This window comes from Schistocerca piceifrons, chromosome 1 (genome assembly GCF_021461385.2).
Source record: "Schistocerca piceifrons isolate TAMUIC-IGC-003096 chromosome 1, iqSchPice1.1, whole genome shotgun sequence".
NCBI classification, from domain to species: Eukaryota; Metazoa; Arthropoda; class Insecta; order Orthoptera; family Acrididae; genus Schistocerca; species Schistocerca piceifrons.
Window position 1 is genome coordinate 188,970,767 of NC_060138.1, and position 19,209 is coordinate 188,989,975.

At 38.6% G+C, this 19,209-nt stretch overlaps 1 protein-coding gene across 2 annotated transcripts in view; it reads left to right on the forward strand.

The window, feature by feature from the left end:
• The window catches only part of LOC124803400 (tubulin polyglutamylase TTLL5-like), a 220,037-nt gene that overhangs the window by 116,874 nt on the left and 83,954 nt on the right, over nucleotides 1-19,209 (forward strand). For both annotated transcript variants that reach the window (XM_047264587.1, XM_047264595.1), the window contains exons 4-6: nucleotides 12,087-12,193; nucleotides 17,833-18,046; nucleotides 18,244-18,500. In XM_047264587.1, the coding sequence (XP_047120543.1) occupies nucleotides 12,087-12,193; nucleotides 17,833-18,046; nucleotides 18,244-18,500 (578 nt within the window). The remainder of the gene's footprint in view (nucleotides 1-12,086; nucleotides 12,194-17,832; nucleotides 18,047-18,243; nucleotides 18,501-19,209) is intronic.

Here is a 19,209-nt window from a genome sequence, read left to right on the forward strand (position 1 = left end):
AGAAAGGATATTGTGGAGACATGGCTTAGCCACAGCCTGGGGAGTGTTTCTAGAATGAAATTTTCACTCTACAGCAGAGTGTGCGCTGTAGAGTTTCTTCCAGGAGTGCTAGTTCTACAAGGTTCACAGGAGAGCTTCTGTGAAGTTTGGAAGGTAGGAAGACTAGGTACTGGAGGAATTAAAGCTGTGAGGACGGGGCGTGAGTCGTGCTTGGGTAGCTCAGTTGGTAGAGCAATTGCCCGTGAAAGGCAAAGATCCCAAGTTTGAGTCTCGGTCTGGCACACGGTTTTAATCTGCCAGGAAGTTTCATATCAGTGCAGACTCAGCTGTAGGGTGAAGATTTCATTCTAGAAACACACCTCAGGCTGTGGCTAAGCCATGTCTTTGCCATATCCTTTCTTCCAGGAGTGCTAGTTCTGCAAGGTTCGCTGGAGAGCTTCTGTGAAGTTTGGAAGGTAGGAGACGAGGTACTGGCAGAATTAAAGCTGTGAGGACGGGGCGTGAGTCGTGCTTGGGTAGCTCAGTTGGTAGGGCACTTGCCCGCAAAAGGCAAAGGTCCCGAGTTCGAGTCTCGGTCCGGCACACAGTTTTAATCTGCCAGGAAGTTTCATACCAGCGCAGACTCAGCTGTAGAGTGAAAATTTCATTCTATTGCCTGATTTAATTTGTCTACATGCCATTATCCTCATTTTGCTTTTGTTACTTCATCTTACATGCTCCTTTCAAGACACTGCCCATTCTGTTCAACAGCACCTCAGAGTAATTTGCTCTCTGACAGGATTATGCCATATGCAAACCTCAGTTTATATTTCTTCTCCATGAACTGTAATTACTTCTCAATTTTTCCTTTGTCTTCCTGTACTGCTTGCTCAGTGTACAGATTGAATATTGTGGATAGGCTGCAACCCTGTCTCACTCCCTTCTCAACCATTGTTCCCATTTCATGTCTGTAAACTCTTAAAACAGTATTCTAGTTTCTGTGGAAGTTTTGTGTAACCTTTCGCTCCTTGTCTTTCACCTCTGTTGTCGTCATAATTTCAAAGAGCGCACTCCAGTTAACATTGTCAAAAGCTTCCTGTAAGTCCACAAATGCTATTCTGAGATAGGTCATAAGATTGGTATTGTCTCAAATGATTCAGCATTTCATTTACTAGATTTTTCCATTCTTCTGTAAATAATTTGTATTGGTATTTTGCAACTAAGACTTACTAAATAGATAGTTTGGTAATATTCATACCTGTCAGCACCTGCTTCCTGTGGAATTGGAATTATTTCAGTCATATTAAAATATGTGGGTATTTCCCCTATCCCATCCGTGTACCTTATACATCTGGTAGAGTAATTTCAGGAGGCTGGCTGTCTCAAGGATATCAGTAGTTCTGAGAAAATGTTGTGTATTCTAGCTGGCCTTGCTTTGGTTTAGTTCCTTCAATGCTTTGTCAAATTCCTCTTTCAGTATCATATCTCCCATCCCATCTTAAAATACTTCCGCTCCTCTTTCTATAATTTTGCCTAGAAGTCCAGTTCCCTTGTAGAGCCCCTATACTCATTCCTTCCACCTTCCCCTTCTGTGAATGGTAGTGCTTTCTCATCTGAGCTCTTCACATTCACAGAGTGCCTTCTGTTTTACCCAGCAGGCCTCTTTAACTTTACTGTAGGTGGTGTCTGTATTTCCCCTAATTATACATGCTTATAATGATTACATTAGTTCTCTAGCCATGCCTGCTAAGCCATTTTGCAATTCCTGTCAATCTCTCTTTCTAGTCATTTGGATTCCCTTTTGCCTGCTTCATTTGTTGCATTTTTTAAATTTTAATCTTTTATCAGTTAAATGCAGTGTTCACTGTGATATCCACGGAGTTCTACTGTGCCTAGTCATTTAACTATTTGATCATCTGCTGCCTTCACTATTTCATCTCTCAATGCTTCCCATTTGTCTTCTTCTACCTTGTACTGTATTCGTTTCCCATGAATTATGCATAGTGTACGGAACTTCCAAGCAGTAAACTTCAGAGGTTAAAATGGGTAAAAGTGATAAACATAAAACAAAATAGAAGCTCGTTAAGCCACAGTAGCTGTATTAATTGAAGTACTTGTAGATTTGCACTACCAGTTTTGTAACTTTTGTAGTTAAATCTTCTGGTACATCTCTGTATAAAAATTACTAATACTATTACAATAGCGAATAAGTAATCACGTAGTTTGAATAAAATACTTATGGGTTGAATACTTAAAAAAAAACTGGACATGGATTAACCAGGACCAATCTGCATGTTGTTAAACATAAAGTGGTTGCATTATGACCGTCTGTTATTGGTATGAACATATATTGGCTATTGGCATATTGTGGACTTAGATTGCTGTTACATGTAGTTATTATGGTGTGTGTGTGTGTGTGTGTGTGTGTGTGTGTGTGTGTGTGTGTGTGTTGGCAAGGATCCCTACAAAGTGATAAAAATGGTTTACATTGAGGCTGTTGAGGTAAAATCATCTGGCTTTTTCACCTGAAAATTAGTTAAACTGACCTTGAAACCAACCATTAAATATCAAATGCCCCGATATCCTGCCCAAACAAGAGCATCATTGTTTTAACTAGTAAATGTTTCATCCGGATCACAAGTATAGCTTTATAATAAAACTAGGCTGCTAGTTTTACAGTGTCTGCATATTGACATTATGGGGCAGCCATAACAAACATTTTCATTAAAGAGGTAGGTGTAACTGCCTCTCAGCACAGCACTGGAAATCACTAAGTTCAGTTTTGTATACATATGCTGGTTCAGATATCAATCCTGATCCATATCTCAGATAGCATTACCTGTTAGAGTTACCATATTACAAAAAAAGTTTTGTTATAGAGCCATTCACATGATCCAGATGAAACACTTCCTAGTGAAAACAGCACATTCGATATTCAACAGTTGGTTTGAAGGTTACTTCAGCTGGTTTTTGGGTGAATAAGCCAATGTTTTGTACCTTAATATGAGTCATCTTTATCACTTCGTACAGATTCCTGCCAGTACACAACCCCCCTTCCTCCCTGAGGATGTTGCAGCTCGGCTTCAACTGTTACATCTTTTCAGTTGTAAACTGCAATAACTGCATGTAACAGCACTCTAAGTCCACAACACACCAATACATGTTCATATCAATGATGGCTCATAATGCAACCACTTTATGTTAAATATTATGCAGATTAGTGCTCTGGTTAATCCATGTCCACTTTTTTAAGTTTGTCAAACTATAACTATTTTATTCTGACTATGGATTACTGCTGCTGTAGTTGTATTGGTAATTTTTGTACAGAGAAGCACCAGGAAAGCAACCAAAAAATGTTGCAAAACCATTAGTGTGAATCTACGACGACTTCAATAAATATAGCTATAGTGAATTAATGAGCTTTCATTCAGCTGTATGTCTATCACTTTTACCTATTTTAACATCTGGAGTTCACTGCTTGAAAGTTCTGTAACCTACATAAAAGTATTTTAGTTGTGGTTGCCTATGGTGTAAAATTACATGCAACTAATTTGCCTAACAGGTTGGAAAGGAATTTTATAAATTTTTAAATCAATAAATTATGGTCAGTGTAGACCCCTGCCCCTAAATGTCTTGCAGTTTTAAATTTTGTTCAGAAATCTTATTTACCATTACACGATCAATCTGAAACCTTGAAGTGTCTCCAGGTCTCTTCCATGTCTACAGGCTTCTTTCATGATTCTTAAACAAAAGTGACAGGAAAAATTCCACCAGGCAGATTTCTCTTTCATTCCTTTGAACAGCCCATATTTTGCTCCTAGTTTTTCTTCTCTTCCTCTTTCTATTACCAAATTCAATGCCTCCATCACAATTATGTCTTCTCCCTTAACTATCTCAGTAATTTTTTTTTTTTTAAATATCATACAGTCTTGCAACCTCACCTGCAGTGCTAGTTGACACACAAACTTGTACTACTATGATGGTGTTGGCTTTGTGTTCCATGTTTGCTACAGTAAAGCTTGCCATTGTACTTCACTAATCCCGGCTGTACCCAACGTCAACATACCCATTTCCCTTCTTAAATTTTTTTAACTACCTACCTGGGTAAGGGATCTAACATTCTGTGCTCCATTCCATAGAATGATATTAGAAATGGCTCAGTTTTATCAAGAACGTGAGTGTACTAATGTTTACTTTATGACTGCATGTGCAAAACATTTGTATGCCTATACGAGTACTGATCTTTCCATTTCAATTACTGTATAATGTGTTACAGTTAAAGAAGATTGTCATCTTCATGACCCCCCCCCCCCCCCCCCACACACACACACACACAGAGCAGTATCATAAAAAAGTTTCCACTATCAGTGTATGAACTGTGCTATCTATGTCCAGCTGTTATTTGTGAGTTTCCTTAGCAATAAAGGCATTTGAGAAGCTCTGTAGACATTTAATACATCTGTAATTTTTATTAGAATAATAATGGAATGCTGGAAATTCATTATTGGTATAGCGGTGTATGAGTTAGGTAGCGTGAGGCACATATACTGGGTGAAGCGAAATTCGCACACTTGGGCTTCGTAGAGCGACTCCTCACATGCCAGCAATAAAAAAAAAAGTTTCTCACAAAATTTGGTCTGGTGAGTACATCTGGCAGAAAAATGACATTAAAGAGTGGAAATCTGGCAACACTGCAACCATATGTATGGTAACTACCTCTGTAAGCACATGTTAGTCATGCTGTACAGTAGGTGCAGTGGATATAGTTTTGGGTTAGCATGCAGGAGGTCTTGGGTTCGATCCTGAGTTGGGGCGAATTTTTTGTGTTTGCTGATTTCATTCTGACATTTCATACTGTAATATACACAGTTTCTTAGGTCACATGTATCCCAGATTTACAACATTTTTTAATGCTGAATATAACAAATACATTGTTAGACAAATAAGAAATACAGTCGAAACAAATGACCTGTCATAGGACAGAATAACTACAAAAACCATATCAATTTTGAGATGCTAAACATGATAGCATAGTACAATAACAAAACATCTACTTGTCATTTATACTACATTTAATATGAATGCTCAGGTGTTGCACATTAGCAACCAGTGACAATAATAATGTCCATACTAATGGCTGTATGACCTTCACAACACAGTATGTTATCCGCAGAACAACAGATGCTCAAAGCGACCTCCCTGCACGTCCAAACATTGCACAACCCACTGGATCATACAGCTCTGGACCTTTCGCTGCAAAGCTGCGTCCACAGTAACAAGAGCAGCATGAACACGTGCTACCAATTCTTCCACATTTGTCAGCAGAGTAGAGTGCACGTCCTCCTTCAGGTGTCTCCACAGGAAGAAATCCATGGAATTGAGGTCAGGTGAACACAGTGGCCATACAACTGAACCTACATGTCCGTGCCATTTCTCTGTATATGTGTTGTGGTCTTCAGTCCTGAGACTGGTTTGATGCAGCACTCCATGCTACTATATCCTGTGCAAGCTGCTTCATCTCGCAGTACGTACTCCAGCCTACATCCTTCTGAACCTGCTTAGTGTATTCATCTCTTGGTCTCCCTCCAGAATTTCTACCCTCCATGCTGCCCTCCAATACTAAATTGGTGATCCCTTGATGCCTCAGAACATGTCCTACCAACTGATCCCTTCTTCTAGTCAAGTTGTGCCACAAACTCCTCTTCTCCTCAATTCTATTCAGTACCTCCTCATTAGTTATGTGATCTAGCCATCCCTGCTTAGCCATTTTGCACTTCCTGTCAATCTCATTTTTGAGACATTTGTATTCCTTTTTGCCTGCTTCATTTACTGCATTTTTATATTTTCTCCTTTCATCAATTAAATTCAATAGTTCATCTGTTACCCAAGAATTTTTATTAGCCCTCGTCTTTTTACCTAATTGATCCTCTGCTGCCTTCACTACTTCATCCCTCAAAGCTACCCATTCTTCTTCTACTGTATTTCTTTCCCCCATTCCTGTCAATTGTTCCCTTATGCTCTCCCTGAAACTCTGTACAACCTCTGGTTTAGTCAGTTTATCCAGGTCCCATCTCCTTAAATTGCCACCTTTTTGCAGTTTCTTCAGTTTTAATCTACAGTTCATAACCAACAGATTGTGGTCAGTCCACATCTGCCCCTGGAAATGTCTTTCCCTGGATACATTTTGTCCAAAAACTGTCACACATTAATTCCAGAGTGTGGAGGTTAATCATCATGTTGGAACAATATCCTCTGACAAACATGCAGTGGAATGTCTTCCAGGGCACCAGGCAGATAGTTTGAGAGGAATGCATGATACCTTCATGCAGTTGACTGGTCAGGCAACATGCAGGGGCCAAACACGTGTCGCCCAGTTTTTCAGCCCAGACGTTGATACCAAAGTGAACTTGATATCCACAGTGGCGGGTGATGTGCAGGTTAATCTCTCACCAATGGTGGGCATTGTGCATATTGAAGACAGCCTCACGAGCAAATGCTGCTTTATCTGACCATTTTCCGGTGTTCATGAAGTCATTGTTGGCTTCTTGTTGTTGTTGGAACCATTCACACAATTGCATCCACTGATGGCAATTTGCAGGTGTTGTGTGCAGGCATAATGATTGGGGTGCAGCCCATGCTTGTGCAGCACATTAATGACTCTGGGTTGTGAGACACGCATCTGCCTTGCTATTCTACGTGCACTTCACTTAGGTTCTTGGTGTACGACCACCAGAATAGCTTTCCTCGGTAGCTGGAGTACAGTGAGTCCATGGACGACTTCTGTCATGTGATGGTGCAAGGAGAGGACCTGACACCTGAAGGCACAGCTCCAGACGACAAAATGCACTTTTATCTGGATGGCGTCAAGGAGTATATCTAGCAGCATATTCACAAGTGGCAATGCCAGCCCAGTTATCAGATGCACCAAGGACTAGAAGCATATCCACTTATTCATCGTTTGTGTATGCCATACATCTGGCACACTGGTTTAGAGGTTTACAGTGAGAAAATTCAATACGTGTATGCATGTACATTGGAGTCTGTCATTGGCACTTTACTCTGCTCACAACTAGTCCGTTGTCTGGTGGACAGTGCATACAGTATAAATACACCGTCAGTCCTGCGCACTGTTCCACCTAATCCGCATTATCCCTCTGATAGATATTGTTCTGCATAATTCTTCCCGACACAGATATTGTTCTGCATAATTCATCCCGACACCACTAATTGTGAAATATTCAGTTTCGAATTACACTGCTCCCCTAATGCTAATAGGCATGATGTTTCCACATTCCCATCAATAGGATGATGATGATGATGATGATACTAAACAGTGTGCGGTTACCAGACTCAGTGTTTCAATGTTGAAAGGCATTGTTAGTGGCATCATGGTGATAACACATACAAATAGTAACAGAGTTTGGACATTATTCGCAAAAAAAAAAAAAAAGTTCTAGTCCTACTGGTAACATAAGGACCTAATTAAATGTAATGGACCTGAATGAGGCAAGAGTATTAGTTGGTACTAATCTATGGGCCCATTGGAGGAGTATAAAGAAAACAGGTTTCGCATCTAGTAGATGAAGTGATGCGAATAAGTTTACACCCACGACTTGGAAAGGGCTTCTTTCAAAGCTGACCAATCTTCCAGTTCCACAATTGTAGTATGTAAGCGCAAATGTTTTCTAGAGTACCCACTGCAATCGCTGTTGACGATTAATGCCAGATACCTTACCACCTGGAATACATTTACCAAATAAAAAACATATGCCTTAACCCAGGATCGAACCATCAACCTCCTGCATACCGACCAAAAACTCTATCCACTTCACCAACTGTTCAGCACGAATAGTGTGTGCTGGCAGAGGTAGTTACCATACATGTGGTTACAGTGTTGCCAGATTGCCATTCTTTAACACCCTTTTTCTGCCAGATGTACTCACTGGAGGAAATTTTGTGACAGGCATTTTTTTTTATTTCTGGCATGTGAGGAGTCGCGCTGTGAAGCCAGAGTGCGCAAATTTCACTCCGCCCTGTATACACCTATATAGGTTTCACTGGTAGGAAGAGTATTATACATACTCATATATAGATTTCTCTGGTAGAACTATTCATGTCTACAGGTTGGAGTAGCCAAGTGTTCAGCAACAAAGCTGAACAGTTGAAAAAATGAGATCGAGGCTTTGAACTTATTTCATAAATTAGAATCACATGTTTAGAAAATAGGAACATTCCAGAGGAGAGTCTGTTGCAAGGCAAGAAATAAGTTTACATCAGTACTGAGTGAGGAAATTTGAAAATAGAAAAAGAGATAGAATTTATTAGCAAATTAGGAACAGAGTAGGAAAATTTTCAGATAAAATTTAGTGTTGTAATTAATGAAAAATGAGAGCAATGAGAAACCTTATGCTGACACATAAAAGAAATAGAAAATACAGGGTGAGCTCAGGTCTTGCCCTGTTTACAACAATTTATTACAGAATAACCATTTGACATAATAATTTACATTTGATGCCGTTTCATAGGTTAGTGTTACTAGTTTTTTTTTTTATTAAGACCACTTACATTAGTAAACCTCAACGTGTGCTCCCTTGGTAGCCCGGAGAATGTTGATGCCGTATTCCAGTTCCTGCCAGGTGTTACGTAACGTGTTCTGTCACAGTACCCACAGCAGATTGTATCCTAGCCTTCAATTCATAGACGTCAGCAACGGAGACTCTGTGCTTGATATAGCCCCAGAAAAAAAGGTCATGGGGCGTAATGTCTGGAGAGTGGGGTGGCAGCAGTGGTGGTGGCAGCAGTGGAGACCTAATGTCCTCAATTATTTGTTGGATACCTTTGTCTCATTATTCTTACACAGTGCCTTCTAGTACAATGGAAGTTATTCCCTAAAGTCTTAACACATGTCCTATCATATTGTACCTTTTTCTTGATGTTTTCCATAATTTCTATCCTCACCAATTGCGCAGAGAACTCCCTTTATTTCTTATCACACCACTTAATTTTCAGCACCCTTAAGTAGCACATCATCTCAGACTTAGTCTGTCTGTCTTGAAATCCTAAACAGTCCGTGATCCACTTCCATGCAATGTTGTGCTCCAAACGTACACTTTCAGAAATTTCTTCCTCAAATCAAGCAAAAATTTTCTGTCCAGGAATACCCTCTTTGCCCATGCTTGTCTGCTTTTTATGTTGTGTTTACTTCATCTGCTTCGCAGCCCCCAATTTTGGTGTTAATTTTATTGCTAGTCACATTTCCAGTATCCTTGTCAGTTTCATCTTTATTTGGTTTTTCTCTCGGTCCATATTCTGTGCTCTTCTCAACTGTTCAGTAAATGTACCCATTCTTCTTCACCTCCACTGATGATAGCAGTATCATCAACAAATCTTATCATTGATATTTTTCCACCTCATATTGTATTCTGTGTAGTCAGTCATTTGCATACTTAGTGGTCTAGTTTGGCAAAGCAGAATCGGCAGGTGACTGTGGCCCTAAAGTAAGAACCATTTCTGCATTTGCTTGAAGTAATTCAGAGAAACAAGAAAACCTAAGCCGGGATGGCTGATAGGGTATTAGAACCTGTAGATTACAAGGTCAATCTGCTAAAACCAGCACAGCCTAGCTTGGTATATCCTTAGTGTACAATGCTGTTTTGTTTGTACAAGGTCTGTTCAAGAAATTCTGGAACTTTGTCCACAAAATTTTTCAACACTTACCCCTTAACGTAACTGTGCTTGGTCTCCTTTGAAATACTCTTCTCCCCAATTGATATACCACTTCCAATGTGGTATCCACTTCTGGAAATAGTCTCAGTACGCCTCTCCCTATCTGCAAATTTTCTTTTATCTCATCTGTCATTGCAAATCTTCATCCTTTCAACGGGTTTTTCAACATTGGAAATAAAAAGTACACAGGAGCCGGTTATGGAGAGTATGGAGGATAATTCAGCACAGTTATTTCATTCTTTGTGCAGTAGTCATGCACCAGCAGGGAATGAATGTGCGGGTGTGTTATTGTGGTGTAAGAGCCATGAATTGTCTCACCTCATTTCAGACCATTTCATTCACATTTTCTTGCAGGCATCATAACATGTCCCGATAGTACCATCGATTTACAGTTTGTCCTTGTGGCACAAATTCATGATTAACTAATCCTTCAAAGTCAAAGAAAACTATCAGCATGGCTTTTACAGTTGACCTGACCTGATGAATTTTTTTGGTCTTGGAGGACTTTCCACACCCATTGTGAAGACTGAACCTTGGTCTTAACATTATAACTGTAGACCCACATCTCATCAGAGTTATGATTCTCTTAAGGAACATGGTGTTCTCATTTGTGCGATCCAAAAGCTCATCACAGATTTGTGAGGTGAAGGTCTCTCTGGTCTTGACTCATGAGTCATGGAACTAACTTGGTTGCAACACAATACATTCCAAGATGCTGTGTCAGGATTTCAGGACATAATCCAACTGAAATGTTAGATTCCTCTGCAGTCTCTCGGACAGTTAGTCTTCGATTGGCACGCACAATTTCGTGGATGTTCCTGACATGGGTGTTTGATGATAGACGTTGAAGGGTATACTGAATGAGGGTCATCATTAACTTCTGTCTGGCCATTTTTAAACCATGTGAACCATTCGTAACACGGAGTATGGCTGAAGCACTCATCACTGTAGGCTTCTTGCATCATTTGGTGTGTGTCTGTAAAGGTCTTCTTGAGTTTCACACAAAATTTAATGCAGACGTGTTGATCCTCTAATTCTGCCATCTCGAAATTCGCTAACTGTCAGACACAACATTCTACTCAATACAGCACTGAACAATAACAAACAGACATACAACAATGAAACTTCTGACAGTTACATGTTAAACACACATGTGTGTGCTGGGATGCCAACAGCATTTTGCTCCAACACACCATTTGTGTGAAATCGTGGATGTTCGGGAATTTTTGGAGCAGACATCATACATTATTGCAAAGAAGTAACGTGCTAACATGTTAATCTGTTTTTTAACAACCATCACTTCACATGCTATAAACTGACATAAGCACCACGATGATGTCGGGTCTCCATTTTGTGTGCTGCAGCTTCTCTGTTTACCTCCCTGGTGAACTGAGTCAGTATCTTTCCATAGTGTTTGTGAGGTTGAATTCAGAAAGATAATAGGGTGTTACCATTGTCTCTTGCAGAGCATTTGTTTATAATTTATCAGAGGAAAGAAAGAAAATGAGCATTATAGCTGATTTAAAAGTTTGTGAAATGCCAGAGGTGTTATATTGTTGTCTACTCATTGCTCATATAACACAAAGTAATCTTTCACTATGCAGAAAGTATTACTAAATGGGTACTTTTTAAGTGCAATTTTAAATCTGTTTTAATAATCTCTTTAAGCTCCTTAGACAGTTTATTGTATAATTATGTTCCTTGAATTTTTATGTTAATTCTTTGTCAAATCAAACGATGGAAAATCAAGGATGGAATAATGACAATGTTATGAAAGTGTTAGATTGCTACTCATCAACTCAGAGATGCTGAGTTGCAGATAAGCACAAAAAAAAAAGAATAATTGCAGACAAGTAAGGTTTTGATGAACACATGACCACTGTCTCTGGCATTATTTGAGAGTCTTTTTGTTGCGCCTATCTGCGACTCATTTCTCCACTTTATGGTGAATAGCAATCTAACCTTCTCATAATACTTTCTTGTTAGATTTAAGTTTAGTGTATATTTTGTATTGTGGCTATGAACACGGCTGTTTGTTTGTTTTTTTTTTTTTTTTTTTTTTTTTTTTTTTTTTTTTTCAGTAATTAGCATTGTTCTGTCTTGTATGTGAACATATGATCAGTAAGTGCAGTGACAATTTGTAGCTAAGTTTTGAACATATCTTTACAGAGCCTGTGTACTACTTTTAAGTATTATACTCCTGGAAGTTTTCGTAGTTTGAAAAGTGTGATGAAACCTTAAAGATCTCATCATCTGCAAATTTCGTGAAAACAGGAGAACCCAGACTTTGGCTTCTGAATGTACTTAACACATTAAATGAGTGTGAATTAGTTGCGTTTTTAAGAAAGATGAGTTTATTTCAGTTTTCAAATAATTTACAGGTTCACAACAGTATTCCAGATTTCAATTTATTATGGACAGGTGTGCATCCAAAACCACATGTTCTGAAAGATTTGACAGCGTATCAACGAGTTAATCATTTTCCAAGGTAAAAGTGCATTTTCATGAGTATCTGTTGATGAACATAGAAAATGTTGTATATTTGCTTCCTAACTTTTGTAAGGTTACCTGTAGTCAAGTCTCTTACATTTCACATCTTTACAGTATTTAATTCTGTGATTAATCTATAATGCAAATGGATAGATAAAAAAACCTTCTCACCAAGAGGCAGAAGAAGAATACATATAGAAAGATATTGAAATTTGCAGGCTTTTGGAGCCAGTGGCTGCTCCTCCTGGCAGAAGGGTTGAATGGGAAGGAAGAGGGGTGAAGGATAAGGACTTGGGAGGTCTAGGAAATGTGGAAAATTTGGAAGTCACCCGGAACCATGGGTCAGGGGAAACCTACCTGATTAGATGAGATGAGGAGGGAAGACTGATTGTTGGGGACTGCACTGGACGACATTTGAAAACATGAACGCTCAAAGGTGGAAGATAGAGTAATATGCAAGACAGAGATTAGTAGAGTAATATGCAAGACAGAGATTAGTAGAGTAATATGCAAGACAGAGATTAGTAGAGTAATATGCAAGACAGAGATTAGTAGAGTAATATGCAAGACAGAGATTAGTAGAGTAATATGCAAGACAGAGATTAGTAGAGTAATATGCAGGACAGAGATTAGTAGAGTAATATGCAAGACAGAGATTAGTAGAGTAATATGCAAGACAGAGATTAGTAGAGTAATATGCAAGACAGAGATTAGTAGAGTAATATGCAAGACAGAGATTAGTAGAGTAATATGCAAGACAGAGATTAGTGAGAAAACATCACACATGAGTTAATAAGAGCAGAAAGCTAAGTGCATTGTATGTGGTGAAGATGGGGAATGGGGAAAAATATACTGGTCAGAAAATGAGATACAGGAAATGAACAGGATGTGAAGAAAGTAATAGTTAACAATTAATTAAGGCCAGTTGGGTGGCGAGAACTGAGGACGTGTTGTAATGCCAGTTTTCATTTGTGGAGTTAGGAGAAGCTGGTGTCTGCGGGAAGAATCCAGATGACACCTGTGGTGAAACAGGTACTGAGGTCATGACTGCCATATTGTAGAGCATGTTCTGCAACAGGATACTTTGTGTTGCCAGTATACACCCTCTGCCTGTGCCCATTCACCCTTTGATAACTGGGTAGTAGTGTTACCAATGTGAAAGACCAAACAGTGTTTACATAAAAGCTGGTACATGACATATGTTGTTTCACAGATAGCTCTCCATTTGATAGTATATGTTTTATCAGTTGTAGAGTTGGTACAGGTGGTGATAGGAGGGCGTAGGGCAAGACTTACAGTGGGGACAGTCGTGGAGGCAGGAGCCACAGGGTGCAGAAGCAGCAGAAGGTCTGACAAGGATATTGTGGGGATTGGGAAGGTGGCAATAGGCAATTCTAGGTGTGGTGGGCAAAATGTTGGAGTCTGCATGTGAACAAATATGTTTGCCTCAAATGCAAACACTATATGAGGGTGAATGTTTGAGATAAGGATGTCAGCCGTCAGAGTGTTGGTGTTGTTGATTGTTAGTAGTTTGTATGTGAACAGAACTGTGTAGCTGATCCTGAAGTGTTTCAAGGTGGCTTGGGCTGTGTGGTGGTTTGTTATAATTCACCTCATACACAAAACGTGTAAATAAGTTGCCACCTGAACACAGTGAATGTTGCTTACTGAATATTCGGTTGCTATTAAATATTATTAATAAGGTTCCAGCTAGTCTATGCCCTGAATCTGTGTGCCTTCTTCCTCCATATTGGCTTATACTTCGCCTGCTTAAAGGCTGCAGATAAAACTGCTGAAAGTTAACTTATCGTTCTCATTCAATCCACCACATAAGTAAGAAGTGATATTCAATACACCTTCTTATATTATCTTCAAAATTACAACTCAGTACATGATAAGTTAGGACAGGTACCAGCTCGTATACTGCCTTTGTACTGTGTACGTAACAGATTTGATATGGCGCTTGATAATTAACAATTACAATACATTTATTATCGTTGAAAGTTCACATCCTTGGGTTTCATGGTGCTCTTTCTTCTGCACCGTCTGCTCCATGGAACTCCTATCTCTGCCTCAGCAGGTAGGGTCATCTGACTGCTACTCACTTCCATACAGTCACTGGATCATTAGCTCTGGTATGAGCATCTATGATTTAAAACACCTCCCAACAGTGGGGTGTTCTCCATTTATCAACTACTGTCACAGCATCTTTTCTCTGACAAATGTATTTAAGGACATGTTAACTCTCATTCAAGGAATGCAGTGAATTACTACAACCCTCATTGAAGATGAGATTAACATTAAGGAGAGTGCATGGGTTTCAGGATAGAACCATGTGAAATTTAATTAGTGAGTGAACTCTCCTCATTTCCTACACCTCACCAGTCTTTTCCCTTCATCATTATTCCTTCCTCTTCAGCCCTTCTGCCAGAAGGAGCCACTGGTTTCAAAAGTGTGCAAATTTCAGTATCTTTATATGTGCATTCTCCTGCCACTGCTTGGTAAGTGGACTTTGTTTTTACCTGTTGCATTACATTGCATTTTCAAAGATTGATTATTTTCAGTGTTTAACACATTGACTGCCACGTGAGTTAAGTATAACTGACAGGAAGTGGTTTCTTCGGGCCACGTGAAGTAAATACAACTCGCAGACATTTTCCATTTAAAGCACCGTGGTGCAGTTGTAACTCACAGAAGCATGCTGTGACTCTGTGTTATAGTAGGTTATGGCCCCAGTAACAAATCATGTTTGTGGCCTACGGTTTTCAAGAGCTCAAGAGTAGTTATTGACATTTGAATTCATGAATTACATATAACTCACATGGCTCGGTTATATTGGACTTTTCTTATTATTATTATTATTTATTTATTATTTAGTTTGACATATTACTTACACTGTAGATTTCAAATCACATACATTATTCAACTCTAATTGCAACAACAATGAAATTGAAAAATTTGGGTCATTCCACTTTGTTTCTCAAACACCTGTATGCACTGTGCTTTATCAAAAAACACTGTGCAAAAAGATGAGTCACAATTCTTACATTTCCATGCAGTTTGTTTGCATTTTTTGACAACTTGCTCTCGTCCAAATTCATTCTTCATTTTTTCGTAGCACACTGTACACCTACGTCTGGCTGCTCCCATGTTCACAAGTGCACAATCTGCAGGTAACACGGTGGCTTTGGTAAAATATGTCTCGGGCTCATCGGCATCTACTTTATGGAGTAGTCTGTCACTTCCTCTTTGAATTCTGTGATTGAGATCTTCTAGTTGTTGATGTATCGGTAAATCACATGAGCGTTTACCAGTGCTGACCCTGTCAACAATTCAATTGCGAGCTTCCTGTACAACCTTAGACAATGCGAGTATGACTTCATTTGGTCAGGAAGATCTGTAAAAGACTTTGACTGATTATAGTCAATTATCATTGTTGGTTTTTTCTTTGTGCCCTTCCTGGTTTGAACTGCTTCTTCTTCTTCTTCTTCTTCTTCTTCTCATGCAGACTTCTTTCCATGGCACAACTGCACATTGAAATCTCTGCAGTAATTTATCAATAAGAGGTTGAATTTTGAATAAGTGGTTTCCCGGTGGGCACTGGTTGTTGTTGGAAAAATCCCACATACGTAAAAGCAGTTCAAATCAATTTCGTGACATACCATTTTTTACATCATTGTGATAGAGCATATTTCTTGACCAATAAATTGGAATCCTTGGTTTTACATTTAATGATATCAATCACAAAAATCCTAAAAATTGTTCCATTTCAGTTTTGCTGACATCAGTCCACTTTTTCAGTCGTGAATTAATAGTTACTAAACGACTTTCTACAGCTTGTTTTGCATACAAATTAGTTTGTTGAATCACATATTCTAAAATTTCATCAGTTACCAAGTATTTGAAGAAATCGTATGGTGTCTTGCCTTTGAGAGTTAGTGCGGCAGAAGCATTTACACCAGAACTGGAATGAATAAATGTAAAGATTTTCATATTTTTACCCGTAACTGGCCCCCAGACAATCTCATTAGAATTTGTTCTAAGAGTGTCGTCCTCATCTTCAGAACTTCCTGATGTTACACGTACTTCAACTGAACCTGAATCAACTGCAGTAGTTATAGCACTAACATGGTTAGAGGTGCTTTGTTGCCTGGTTTTTACTGCTGTGAAGTCTGGTTTGTTTGACTGAATGTGGAAATGAAACTCTTCTTCCTACCTTCACTGGTGTGATTCGATCATCAGAATTCCCAGTTTCACTTCCAGTCTCCTCTGCTAAAAATTCATCTGAGCTATCACCAAATAAAGACACAGAATATTCATCATTTATGTCCATAACTTCATCTAAAAGCTGCTGTGCATGCCTTTGTTCATCTTCATAACTTCTAAGAGACATTTTCTTCTGCCACAGTATCACTTTGTTACAGAGAAAACAACACTGAATAAAGACTGTAGCAACAATGCAGGAAAGCAATAATGGAACTTACACAAATCATGCTGTGGAAAGAAAAACTCACAGGAGTACAAACCTAAAATTATTAGCAATTTAGCAAATTTAACTCTCACAAAAAATTAAAAAAGGGTACTAAAATGCCAAATTTTCACTTTATTTGCACTTAACAAGTTTACTTGGAGCAAACTAAGGCAGGATATTGAAAAAAAGTAAATGGCCCCAAGGGGTCAGTAACCCAACTATACCATGCCAGTCAATGTGTTAAACTATGATGTTTTTTTACAAAATAATCATTTAAAAGTCCTACAATATTTTTCATATAAATAAATATCTCACTGTCTTAGTTGATAAGCACAGTAACTGCAATGAATTAAAATTTTTTAGACATTGCCAGAAAAATTTCTTAGACATTGTCAGATGATATTGCTAAAATTTTATGTTATTTAAAAAAAGCCAAGGGCATATCCAGCAAGGACAGCTGAACCCACATCCTGTCTCCCCAGATTAACGCATGTATCAGTTAAATATCAGGTTGAAGTACGTCAGAAAATGTGATGGATATTGACTAGCGTTAAGTGTACCAAGAGCCCTTTGCCATGAAAACTCAAAACTATACCATCATTTATCACGAAATGAGCTCGACCCTCCCCTCCTGCCCCTTTTCCTTCCCCTACTCATGTCAGAATCCTTGTACACTCTTGAAATAATTACCTGCTGTTCATTTTGGATATTAACTGCTGATTGAAGACTGCAACTCAACAGTGTCAAAGCACAATATTTAGTGTGCAAATGCTTAGTGGCAACACCCAGTGAGCAACACATTCCGCAGGAACACTATTAAATTAGTATATCCAGTGAGCTGCTGAGTCCGTAGTTACCAAGTAGAGGACATATACCATCATTTTTTTATGTCATCTGTAGTGAGTGTTATTAGCAAGACTCAAACATTCGAACTCATGTTACTGAATAGGGGGAGGCAGTCAGATGTAGAAGCTGGGTGATGAAGGGACTGTTAAGTTTATATACTGAGAAAATGATTGTATAGTGTGTGTGTGTGTGTGTGTGTGTGTGTGTGTGTGTGGAACATAGTGCACTCAGTAACTGTAAACATTTTAAATACTTTTAAACAGTTCCTTGAAAGCACACACACATTCTAAATGAATGAGAGCGAATTTTCTCTCTTATAGGTCTTTTGAACTGACACGTAAGGATCGGTTGTGCAAGAATGTAGAGAAGATGCAGATGCTGAAGGGGGCAAAACATTTTGATTTTATCCCACAGACCTTTGTGATGCCAGCAGAATATCGCGAGTTATGTTCAAGTCACCACCGAAACAAAGGTCCATGGATAGTAAAGCCAGTTGCCTCATCACGTGGCCGTGGTATCTACATTGTTAATAGTGTGAGCATTACTCTCTCGACACATCATGTATATTTTTTGTTGAGTAACATTAACAAGTGCTAACATCTGAACAGCTGAGTCTATATTTCAAACACTAGATATTGAAGACAATGCCTCTATTTACTTGAGCCTTATTAAAGTCAAAGAAATTAACCCTCTTACTAATGTAATTCCTGAAATGAATCTTCTGATTTCAGCCAGAACAGGTGCCTTTAGAAGAAACAGTAGTTGTTGCAAAATACATTGACAATCCTTTGCTGGTTGATGGACACAAATGTGATTTGCGACTCTACGTTGTTGTTACATCGTATGATCCCTTACTTGTCTATTTATATGAAGAGGGTCTGGTACGCTTTGCTACTGTGAAATATGACTCAGGTGGCAAACACCTATGGAATCCATGCATGCACCTCTGCAACTACAGTATCAACAAATATCACTCTGATTATGTTAAGTAAGTGCTGCTTCTAATCATCTAATATTTACCATACCTAAGTATGTCTGTTTTTGTGTTGCTAGTTCTGAAAGAGTGCTAGTGTTACATTTATATGCCTAAATGACTGATCCAGTTAGTAAGAAGAGTGGCTTTCAAATGTAATTTGTTTGATGGCTTAAGAACAGGTCAGTGATAGAAAAAATTGTCAATTCCAAAATACTGGAAATGTTCCTGAGTGATAGATGGTAAGGAATAAATTTTTATCCCAGCTTTAGTCAGTGTCACATGTGTAAATTTTTCATACAGTATCGTAGATTTAATTGAAGAAACTATTTTTTTATCATAGAAATTCTTGAGTTGTCTCTCAACATGTTGAATGCTGGATTAATTTTGTTCAGTTTTCGTCACAAAACTGATATGCCCTGTTTGTTCCTTTTTCCTCCACACTGTTCATGTATGTCGGAATTTCTATAGTACAGTTTTGAACTCATTATTTTCCAGTTTGCTATTGTGCTTTCCAAGTTTTCTATTGCATTGTAATCTGTTTCTTACTTGGTACCTGAGACCATGTTTGTATCAAAAATTTTATTAGATATCTGTGTAAGACGGCGAATAAAGTTTATATGACATTGTGCTGGGACCAATAGGTATTTCATTTATGAGGTCCCTTTACATTAGTTGCATTGCAGTAGCTGGTCATATAAAGCCTATTGGACAAAATTTTCCT